At 34.8% G+C, this 12387-nt stretch overlaps 1 protein-coding gene across 1 annotated transcript in view; it reads left to right on the top strand.

The window, feature by feature from the left end:
- Positions 1 to 10646, top strand: part of LOC133325618 (uncharacterized) — a 66808-nt gene extending 56162 nt beyond the window's left edge. The window contains exons 4-6 of the mRNA XM_061534343.1: positions 9537 to 9761; positions 9879 to 10029; positions 10438 to 10646. Of these exons, the coding sequence (XP_061390327.1) occupies positions 9537 to 9761; positions 9879 to 10029; positions 10438 to 10606 (545 nt within the window). The 3' untranslated portion in view covers positions 10607 to 10646. The remainder of the gene's footprint in view (positions 1 to 9536; positions 9762 to 9878; positions 10030 to 10437) is intronic.
- The last annotated feature ends 1741 nt before the right edge of the window (positions 10647 to 12387 follow it).

Below are 12387 nucleotides of genomic sequence, written 5' to 3'. Positions count from 1 at the left end.
TTTTCTCAGGTCTATTTGTTTCAAAAAATTTAATGTTCTTTCGTTCCATCCCAATATCCATTGACTTCAATGGACTTCAAGTGTATGTACGTCGGTTTGTTTGTTGTTGTTTTTTTTTTCCTGTGCAACCGTATGATATGATGTACATTTTGAACGGTGGCCACTGCCGCCGGCAATGCTACATCATTTTTAAATTTAGACATTTTTTTATCTCTCGCTGTGAATCTCCTCAACGTTTTCATTGTCCGTTTTTGTCGTATTAATAATTGCTGCTGCTGCCACTGACGTTGCCTCGCAACTGCTTGGCGTTTTCTTCCCGTTTGATGTTCATTAGATTTTTTCGGTTTGACCACTTTACTAAGATGATGGTTTTCAGTTGCTTAGCACATTTTTTTCGATGTGCAATTTCTAAATGAAACAAATTATATATATCACTGTGTAAATGTGTGTATGTGCTAACCATACCGCAACGAAAAAATAATAACAACAACTTAAGCAATAGTAATGCAAAAAATCCAAAAGGAAAAACAATTGCAAATTTTCTTTGACTCTGGTTGACAATTATTTGCCCTATAAAAATTAGGAGATTTCCAAAAATTTCGAAAATTCGAATATAATGTTTAGAGTAGTGCCTGGCACACAAATTTTCTCCTAAGGTCAAGAGGGAGGAGATTTCCATAAATTTCCAAAATTCGAGAATAAAGTCTAGGATAGTGCCTGGCATTCGAATTTTCTTCCATCTTATGCGGTACGAATTGAATTCCCTCTGAATTATGTAGGGTATTTTATAATCGCAATGTTCTCCTTCTTATTTTTGCATTTTTTCCGAATTATTAAATTTCAAATAGTTTTCTCATCTTTGCGATTTGATTACTTGTTTTTATTAATTCAATTGAATTAAAATCTCTCCTACCCTTTTTTCCAATTCACATAGTAATTTTATTCCTTTGTTTGGTTTTTTATTATTATTTTTATTGCTATTATAGTTTTCGTTTCTGTTCATTGCCCATATTTATTTATGTTCACTGGGTTATTTTATGACCACATTTCTAATTCATCTCCTCATCCTCCCCATTCGAAAACTAACATTCTATACAATCGGCATTTTTCAAAGTGTGCAATAAATCTTAAACTACTTAGTTCGGTGGTTTGACTGTTTTGTATATGTGAATATATATGTATACTGGTGTTGGTTGGTTGGTGTTGCTGGCTTTGTATTTGTGGTCATCTATCGATTGATTCACTCCCCTTTGATTTGGTTTCTTTTATTGTTTAATTATTTGTTTTTTTTTATTTTTAATACACGTTTCTTTAAGAAATATAAAAAAAATTGAATATGAATTGGATTCAAAATTGAAATCAAATGCGGGAAGGTGAGAATAACGCAAATTATAATGAAGAAGCCAACGATTACTGGGAATAACATAGGACACCCATTTCCTAACCAACAAAAAAAATGAATAAAAAATAACAACAATAACATTCATATTAGCCAAGCAAGCCACCATAAAAAATGTTAACTCGTACTCAGGCTATTTTAAGAACAACTTGTCGTACAGGTTTCGTATTTTATTCGACGTTTTTTTTTTTTTTTTTTTGCTTGCTCGTTGTCGATATTTAATTCTAATTTTATTTTGACAGTGGCAGGCAAAAGTGGGTGTCTAATTAAAAAAATAATTAATGAAATGATATCTTGCAAAAAAAAATCGAGCCTATGTAGACGAATTTTATATACAATCTAAGCATATAAAGGATTTTAAGCATATAAAGGATTTTCTAAACATCGAAGACCTCTATTGGTCGCCAAGTCTATGTCTCTTGTACATAAAATACCTTCTGCATTGCGTATGTCCCTAATTCAAATAATAACCTCTACATCTATTTTATACATGAAAGAATCTTCTGCCTCTCAGAATATCCCCTCCTTCAATATTGTGATTTTCAACTCGTCTAAACATGTTCACTATTACTGATTAGTTATTAAGACCCACTAACCCTAAAATTGTCCATAAAGAGTTTCTTTAGCTCTTCAAGACTCTCTCCTTCACCTCATCTAAAAATAATACCTTCAATAGGTCAAAAAGAATCCCTTCAGCTCTTCTAAAAATTATTCATTAAACTTATCTAAACGGACTTCCCAATTTCAAGTTCGTCTGGAAAGAATCCTTTAACCATAGGTCTCTAATTCGCATAAGAACCTCTATATCTTGTTCTACACAAAGGAATCGTCTGCCCCTCCGTTTATCCTCTCCTTCAATATTGTGTTTTTTTTCAACTCGTTTTATAAGTTTTACTACTTCAGATCTCTTACAAAGACCCACCGACCTTTAAACTGTCCATAAATATTTTCATTAGCTCTTCAAGGCTCTCTGTTTCACCTCATCTAAAAGGGGTGCCTATGTGAGTACCCATTTTAGTTATTTTCGTTAAAAATAACTCCTTCACCTGGTCTACAAATAATTCATCAATCTCGTCTAAAGGAAGATACATTAAATTCCTCTGGAAAGGATAATTTAACTTCGAAACCCCACCCATCTAAAAACATCGTCTTACAGCAGATCTAAAACCTCGAAACTACTTCCTTTATCTTGTCTAAGTACACTGCTAATCTCAGATGGCCCACAAAGCCACTCGTCTAAAATACTTCCTTCATCACGTCTAAAAATACTCACTTCTCACATAAAAACTGCCTTCAGCTTGTCGAAAGACTTCCTCAAATCTTCCAGAAGGACTCCCATAAAAATACACAATTAATCCCGTTCATGAAAGCTCGTCGAAAAATACTCATTTTAATCGAAAAATACTCCCTTCAGCTCGTCTAATTACTCAACTCATATAAAACGATTGCCTTTAACTCGTCTAAAAAGTATCGCTTCGTCTTTTCTAAAAAAATACTTTATGTCCATATAAAAATAATTAATGTAACTCGTCTTAAGTGCTCCTACAGCTAGTCTACAAAGACTATATCAACTCGTCTAAAAATACACCATTAATCGCGTTCATAAAAGCTCGTCGAAATGCTCGTTTTAATCGAAAAAAGCTCCCTTTAGCTCGTCTAAAAACTCAAATCATATAAAACGACGGCCTTCAACTTCTCTCTCGACCGATTGCCTTCAACTCGTCTAAAAATTATCGCTTCGGTATTTAAAAAAAAACTACATTCTATCCATATAAAAACTATTCATTCAACTATTCTACAAAGAATATATCAACTCGTCTAAAAATACACCATTAATCCCGTTCACAAAGACCCCTTCAGCTTGTTCAAAAATATTCCGTCATGTTATCTTCATGCTCGTCGAAATGCTCGTTTTAATCGAAAAAAGCTCCAGCTTCTAAAAACTCAAATCATATAAAACGACTGCCTTCAACTTCTCTCTCGACCGATTGCCTTCAACTCGTCTAAAAATTATCGCTTCGGTATTCCAAAAAAAAACTACATTCTATCCATATAAAAACTATTCATTCAACTATTCTACAAAGAATATATCAACTCGTCTAAAAATACACCATTATTCCCGTTCACAAAGATTCCCTTCATCTTGTTCAAAAATATTCCGTCAAGTTCTCTTCATGCAATCTATAAAAACTCGTCCGAATCGTCTAAAAATTCCTTCGATTCTTCAAAAATGCTCTCTTCGGCTCCTCCACTCTACAACTAGTCTAAAAAATTATCATCAATCTCGCCCATATAAAGTTCCATACATCTCATCCGGAAATGCTTCCTTCAGCTGGTATATAAAGACTCCCTCAGATTGGCCCAAATAAGACTTCCTTCAACTCCACTAAAATTTCCAAACAATCTCTTCCTTAAAGACTCCATACAGACCATCTGGAAAAGTTTCCTTCAGCTCGCTAAAGAGGCTTTTTCAGATTGTCCCAAATAAGACTGCCTTCAACTCGCATTTCCACTCGCCTAAAAAGATTACCTTCATCTAGTCCACATTGCTTCCATCAGCGCAACTAAAAATATCCATTCAGGGTCATCCAAAAATACTCACTTCAATATGTCAAAAAATCGTCTATAAATTCCTTCAATTTTTCATAAAAGCTCTCTTCGACTCTCCTATAAAGACTCGTCAAAATTACTACTACAACTAGGTAAAAAATTCCCATCAATCTCGTCCTTAAAGACTCCATACAGATCATCCGGATAGGCTTTCTTCAGCTCGTATATAAAGACTAACTCAATTTGTCCCAAATAAGACTTCCTTCAGCTCGCATTTCCACTCGCCTAAAAGACTACCTTCAGCTAGTCCACATTGCTTCCGTCAGCCCAACTTAAAATATCCCAAAAAATATCAAAAAAAAAATACTACTTCTAGGTCGTCTAAAAATTCTTTCAATTTTTCAAAAATGCTTCTTTCGGCTCTCGTGAAAAATACTAGGTAAAAATTCCCATCAATTTCGTCCTTAAAGACTCTAGCTCCTTCAGCTCGTCTATAAAAATTACCTCAGTTTTTCTGAAATAAGACTACATTCAATTCGCATTTCCACCCGCCTCAAAGAAACTCTCTTCAGCTAGTCCACATTGTTTCCAAAAGCCCGACTTAAAATATCCCCTTCGTCGAAAAAAACTACTTCTAGCTCGTCTAAAAATATTCCCTCCGACCAAAAGGCTAACAAGATTCCCTTCATCTCCTCTAAAAAACTCCAATTGGTTCTTCAAAAATACTTTTAAAAATGTTCCCTTTCTCCCCCTTTAGCTCGACCCAAATAAAATGTCCCCTTCAAATTGCATTTCAAAATATTTTCCCATTTTTTTTTTGCTGGTTCATCCAACATTTAAAGAAAATTTATTTGGCCACACCTGGCCTTCAAATGAGAAATAATCGTTGTATATTTGGTAGCCCCAAAAACATTGCAGCATCCCAACCTCTTTCCCCCAACCCGTTCATTGCACTTCCATCGATGTGGCATGACATTCTTACCGCATACTAGCTATCATCATAAATCACTTATTGACTGACTTTTGGTTGTTGTGTGTTTATTTGTATGTCTATATGTTTGTGTACACAAGCTACTAAGCAACGAACATCCATCCATGCATTGAGGTGTTGTGCATCAGGTTCGAATACCTCAAAGCACACTTTTGCTTGTTTTGCGCTTCTATCAAATTGAGCTATCATATTGACAACGACGATCACACTATGGCTACATGACACACTTCACGTTTCGTTTCGGGACAGGTGAGTTTGAATATCAAGGGGTGAAAAGGGGGAGAATTGGAATTTAATTTTTTTAAGGTACCAAAATCGGAATTTATTTTCGATTTTTATTCAAATTTAATCCTTATGAAAATTGTAAACAATTTCCCAACATTGTTGCTTGATTTCTTTTGAAATCTCTCATAGATCACTTTCAAAGACGTCAATAGTTATGTGGCGCCCAATAGTCGCCATTGGCGATCATGTTGCTTATTTGTGATTCCTGTGATAAACAATAACAACATTTTTTTTCGGGGTATCCATTGACGGCAGTGTGGGACCGCCAAGTGTTCTTCAGGTACACCTAAAAGGCCCAAAATGTTTGTCACATAATATGTAATTTCTTAAAATAGGACAAGGACGTGGGATTTTGGGCGGCGAAAAAAAAAGTGTTTCACCATCTAAGTTCACCAGGACAAGTCATCTCTTCTCACTAAGTAAGAAAAATAGTTCGTATTTCTTCTTCCGAAACATCACTGTCTTGCTAAGGCCTAATTATCATTGATTGTCTCATACACCTTAAGAAATACCCCACCCCTCCATTACCAATGAAAGGCATACCAACCGCTCCTGCACATTGATAGAACCACAATTCAAAATTGGCCATAAAATTAAAAGCCACCACCTTCATTACCACCACCATTCTGTTTTTGTTTTTATTGTTTTTTTTTTGGCAAATTTCAAATGTGATCATCGTGCCTTTTTGCAATGCACCACAACAACAACCACGACAATAACAAGAATACCGATGCCGCCGATCATTTTGGTCGTACTTATTGCTTCATAAAAATACACTCGTTTCAATTTAAAATGGTAATAATTTTGGCGCCACCAACCAACACCGCAACACAGCAACAACAAATGATATTACGTAAATAATCAACAATAGCAACAACAACAAGTATCCGTAACAAGTGCAACACGAAAACAATATTTATTATTGTTTTTTTTTTAATTTATTTGAAAACAAGTAGAAGAAGAAGGGTAGGATAAATAGAATGTGGGAAAAACAAACTGTCTCCAAGTGATTGAATTTTGGGATCGGCTGCTAATCGTTGGTTGTTGTTGTGATTGTAAAGGGGCATCTGGTTTATCGAGGAATTCTATCCTCTATTTTGGCAAAGTGAAAGGTATTTGTGGCCTAATGCAGAAAATAACAAATCGATTGGGACATTTTTGCAAACAAATATTAGGTACCCTTAGTATACTATTTTGAATTTTAATGTTTAATTCCCGATGAAGGTCTAGTAAATACAGGGTGAAATGAAAAAACTGTAACTAACTTCAGATTGCTGTCATTTCTAAGCCACTCGTCCGACAGCTGTTTACAAGCATACAAAAGCATTTTTTTCAGAATTTTCCGCAAAAAAAAAGTTATTCGTGATGGAATTCAAGCGTCATAATGTGATTTCTATACATTTGGCTGGAAACCAACAAGTGGCTATCGTTAGATCACTCCAGCATATAAATATGAATATATTTTTTGTGTCTCGTACCATCGCTCGTTACCGTGATACTGGTAGCGTAGCCCGACGTCAAGGAAATGGACGGAAGAAAACGGCAACATCAGCAGAAATGGTTCGAAAAGTAAAGAAGCGACTTGATCGAAAGCCGTGTCGCAGTGGCCGAAAAATAGCTCGTGAGCTGAACATATTGCAATATTCAATTCGGCAAATATTGTGAAATGAGCTCGGAAAGAAAATAGACAAAAAGAGCTAAAGAGTTACTTCGCTTGGCCGACAGTGGAGAACTGCCGAATTTGTTTTCCTCCTATGAGACATCATTCATTGTCCAGCAGTTTGTAAACAAACAAAATGATCGTGTTTACTTGCCAAAGAGGTCTGCTGAACATGTGCACCTTCGGTTGGCCACCATAACTCAAGCACCGGCCATGGTGATGGTGTGGGCCGCCATAACAGCTGATGCTCGCTATCCGCTCGTATCAATCGAACGTGACATCAGAATAAATGCCGAATATTATCGCGAAAATATTCTGGAGGGTGTATTTAAGCCGTGGGCACGCAAACATTTTGGCCGCAGACCTTGGACATTCCAACAGGACTCAGCACGCGCCACCCAAGAATGCTCACAAAATGAGGTTCCTCGCTTCATTTCCATCGCACAAAATTTCTGGATACCAAACCATTGGACTATTGTTGGTTGGCACTAAAAAGACCAAAGTGCTCAAACAAGTGCTTCGCCGGGAATGGGCTAAAATGCCGCAGAGCAACATTTGGGCGGCATGTGACGATTTCATTGGCCATAATTCGTGCCAAAGGTGACCAATTCGAACAAATCTAAACTTATTCTAAAATTTGATGCTATTTCCGACATTTTTATACCCTTCACCACACTGTGGTACAGGGTATTATGTCTCTGTGCATATGTTTGTAACAGGCAAAAGGAAACGAGATAGACACATGGTTCCTTTTGAGAATATACATAGAATCACTTTCTAAGTCGATTTATGCATGTCCGTCCGTCTATCCGTTTGTCTGTCTGTCCATGTGTGGTGAGTTTCGGAAAAATCGTTTCAGATTTAGATACAGCTCCCATATATATTTTCATCCGATTTAAGGTAAATGGTGCACCAAAGTCCCTAAATATCCTTCGATTTGCTCAAAATTTGGCATAGCTTACTGAATAAAGCTTAGAATGATGTGGGGTGAGTTTCGGAAAAAACGTTTCAGATGTAGATATAGCTCCCATATATATTTTCGTCCGATTTAATTTAAATGGTGCAACAACGTCCCTGTATATCCTTCGATTTGCACGAAATTTGGCATAGCGTACTGAATTAAGTCTAGGAAGATGTGTGTTAAACTTCGTGAAAATCGGTTCAGATTTAGATGTAGCTCCCATATATATTTTCGTCCGATTTTAGGTAAATGGTGCACCAAAGTCCCTATTTATCCTTCGATTTGCACGAAATTTGACATGGCATAGTGAATTAAATTTGGAAATATGTGTGTTAAACTTCGTGAAAATCGGTTCAGATTTAGATATAGCTCCCACCTATATTTTCACCCGATTATAAGTAAATGGTGCACCAAAGTCCCTATATATCCTTCGATTTGCACGAAATTTCGATTTATAAGTAAATGAAGAACTCAAAATGTTCCCGAATGCACAAAACATACTGAAATAAGTGTAACCTAACATGTGGCAAGTTTCGATGAAATCGGTTTAGATTTCGGTATCTTTAATTTAATTTTCATAATTTTGTCCTCTATATATCTGACAAAACTCTATATCTGACCAAAATTTAGTATACGTTGCAGAATGACATGTTTAATTTTATGTTAATGCCCCTTAAAAAATGACACTCTGTTAGGATTCCCTCTGTTGAATATACCCAAAGTGGTGAAGGGTTTTTCAATAGTCGGCCCGTCCGACTTTACTACTTTCCTTACAGGTTTGCTTTCATTTAATAAAATTAAAAAAAAAATGATTTTGTTGCTGTTTTTATCTCACCTTGCATATCCTGCAATAGCCGTTAACAAAGATATAAAGTTTTATCTTCATGTACTTCCTCTAGGAACCCTTATTCTTTTTTTTAGAAAATCCGTAGAAGGTCTATCATTGGAAGGCTTTTTCCGATACCCCTACATTTCCTATGACCTGTATCAAGAGAATTAAGATTTAAGATATCTCTTGTAGAGCAGTAGAATCCCTAAAAAAGATATAAAGTTTTATCTTCATGTATTTCGGAGTTACCAGCCAAAAAGTTATCACACCTTAACACAAAAATTTGATCAATGATGAATTTTACATTAAGGTTCATAATATACTCGCCACGGACTTCCTTCCCTCCCATAAGCAAATCTTCCACCCTTTAACATCACGTTGCACAGTGTAATTGTGAATTTTGGGAACAAACTCTTAAAAATTGGAGCAGGTTTTTTATGTTTATTTATTTTTTTTTTTAAGCTGAACAATTTTCCATTCATTATAGACTCACATGGAAACAATTATTAAACTTCAAACTCAAATCAAACATATGTTGCGATTTTATCTATATATTTTTTTTTTTAATTTATATATTCAAACCGATTATTAATAATTAATAACAAACAACTTGTTCTACTCTACTCTAAGTCGATAAGATAAAAATCAAACACACATCACAATTCGCTGTCATAAAGTCTAAAGATAATTACCCAATAAACGATATTTAAAAAAACATATTTCGATTAATAATTTATATGTTAATTATATTGTATTGTTGTTATTTTTGGAAATGTATTTTTAAATATGACGACTAAATATAACATTTTTTATTTTCAAATGACTAAATTCTATCTTTCTTTCTCTCCTCTTTCTTTGCAGCCAGTCGCTGTACACCGAACTGGTGTGAGGTGGCCTATTGGGAATTGGGTCAACGTGTCGGTGATCGCTATCCCGCCGAAACACCAACCATAAATATCTATTCCGAAAAACCCTATAGCAGTGCTACGGGTGATATAGAAGGTATGTGTCTAAAGGATTTAATTGAGAAGCGTACAACACCATCGCCAACAGATGTACAAAATACGAGACAAAAAATAGGTTTAGGTGGGTTCCCAACTGCTCAGATTGTTAAGCCGATTTGTTTTATATTAATGTGTGTGTTTTTTCTCTTTCTTCTTCTTTGTTGGTGTTGGTGTTTATTTTGTGTGTGTGTGTGTTTAGGTGTTACTCTAAGTCAGGAGACTGATGGCGTTTGGCTATATAATCGTGCTACCGTGCCAATATTTGTCTATTCACCCACCTTAACGGATAGTTTGTCTCGTGTTTATCGAGTGGAGCCCGGTGATTGTCTTCGAGCCTTCGATATATACAAGTAAGTAAACAAGTTATATGATGATGATTTATTTATATTAGAAAAAAGTAGACCACAGATAGAATAGAATACAAAAATTAACTCTCTAAGACTGTCTAGTTTATATTCTACTTATAGTAGATATCTATTTAATTAAGATAAAAGGCTTTTTATACAGAAGATTGATATCATGTCGATATGAAGAACATGAATCCTTGTAGAATGTCTTCGGTCTTTCGAAGGACCTGTATATTCAAAATTACAATAAAATACCTATAGTACTTCCTAGTATAATTCAGATTTCTATTTTGGTCGAAATACTTCCTATGAAAGATCTTCAATCATTTGAAGATCCCATTTTTTATAATTGTTTTAATTTTACCCCTTAGTAATCCCCTTGTTTTTCTTCTTGTTCCCTCTTCATTTCAGGGCCCACACTCTCGTCTATTCCGATCAATTTCCAGGCGTTCAAACCGGACCCATCGACAAATTCAGTATGCGTATTAGCTTTGGCAAAGGTTGGGGTTTCTCCTATAAACGGCCCGATGTAACACGATGCCCGTGCTGGTTGGAGGTACTCTTTCGGCCACAGCGGTGACAACAATTCGTCAGGGCAATGATAAATGGTAATGGCAAATTGGTTAGCAAACCATTGGACTCTTCTTCGAAAGCATTGTTGATAAAGCGTGCGGGAGCAGCCACAGCAGCAACAGCTGGTCCAACAATATCCTCATCACAATGTGATAGACCAAGGATAGAAATGTTGGAAGAGAAAATAAAAATTGGCAGCACTTTAAGCAAAAAACAACAACAACAACAAAAGCAAACTATTAAATGGTCATTTCTTGTTAATGGCCATGGGCATTCCTCAGCAGCAGCAGCAGTAGTAGCATCATCTTCGTCGTCGTCATCATCTGCCTCGTCCACCTCAAGCTGTTCAACATGCAGCAGTAGGCTGATGCATATATTTCAACGGACCCTAGTCAGACTGATCAAAAGTTTACTCAATCATAGTCTGGTGGCAAAGTAAAGTGGTATTTTGTTTGGTACGGAACTTTGATGGAAAAATCGGGACTTCGGATTTTATGTTTCGTGGAATATCAACCACAATAACAGCAACAACAAAAATAAATCAAACAGCAACAACACAAATATATACATATATATAAATATTCCCAACTACGAAGCGAAATGAAAATCTTAGTGAACTTATTAACAACAACAACAAAATTGAAACAAACAACAAATAACTCAAGGACTGCAAATAAAACAAAAATATAAATAATAATTCTATTTTGTAAATTTAAAACAACAAACAACAAAAATAATATTAATTTAACTATTATTATAATAATATATTTTTTGTAATACAAACAACTACAAAAACGAAGAACTATAAATACCGAACAGACAAAGAAATTGAAGATACGAATAATATATATAAAGAATATATATATTTAACTATAATGTATGTCTGTTAAGGTAGCAGATTTTTTTCTGCCTTTCAACAACAAAAAATTAATTAAACAAAACAAAAAAAACGGTCAAACTGTTTGCAAACTGGAAATCCTGTGATCCGCCTTATTAGAAAATAGAAAAATATAAATATATTTTCAAAATTTATATAAAAAATAATGCTTAATATCCCCTTGTAAACAAAAAAAAAGAGAAACATAACCTTAACAAAAATTGCATGTCTTTAGGTATAAAAAGAGTTTTAGAATTTACTCTATAGATTTTTAGAAGAATAATTGATTTTTTGTATGGAGGTTATAATCGAATTTTATCACGTACGTATATATGTATGTAGATATTTAAAATACCTCTAATTTATCTGCTGACGTTATAACGTTTATAAACTCACTGAAAACTATTTTATGTCAACTATTGTAAAAATCTCAAACTCACTATTTTATAGAAATTTTCCGAAAATGGATTCAAAGAATGTCTAAAAGTCAAAGTCCCTAGAAGTTATCCAGCCTTTAAAATAGTTTGAAAAGGACGAACTCCAAATAATTTTTGTTTATCTATTGGTTTGCGAAGCATATCGACTGATAGTCGTATATATCAGCCGATATGGTCATTTTCTTTTTGAAGCCCTATAGAAAGTTTCGAGGTACAACTTATCTATTGGAGGTCTGTTGAAGGTCTATTTTTAATTAAAATTCCTAGAAAAACTTTAAAAATTGGTCTACTTTTTTAAGGCCGCAAGAATTCATATAGTCCGTAGAGGATTTAAAGTGGGAGACTACTTCCTAGTCATATATTCTGGATCCCAAAAACATATCCATATAACTTTTAGAAGTCCCTGTTCTTATTGAAAATAAACGGTCTTCAGACGTCAGAAACACCTTGGACGATATCTTTAATGGCGCTTAT

Source organism: Musca vetustissima, unplaced genomic scaffold, assembly GCF_032173495.1.
Source record: "Musca vetustissima isolate MV318-11 ecotype Yass unplaced genomic scaffold, APGP_CSIRO_Mvet_v1 utg36989, whole genome shotgun sequence".
Lineage (NCBI taxonomy): Eukaryota > Metazoa > Arthropoda > Insecta > Diptera > Muscidae > Musca > Musca vetustissima.
Note: the sequence above shows the minus strand (reverse complement) of the source record. Positions and strands in the feature narration are given on the sequence as shown.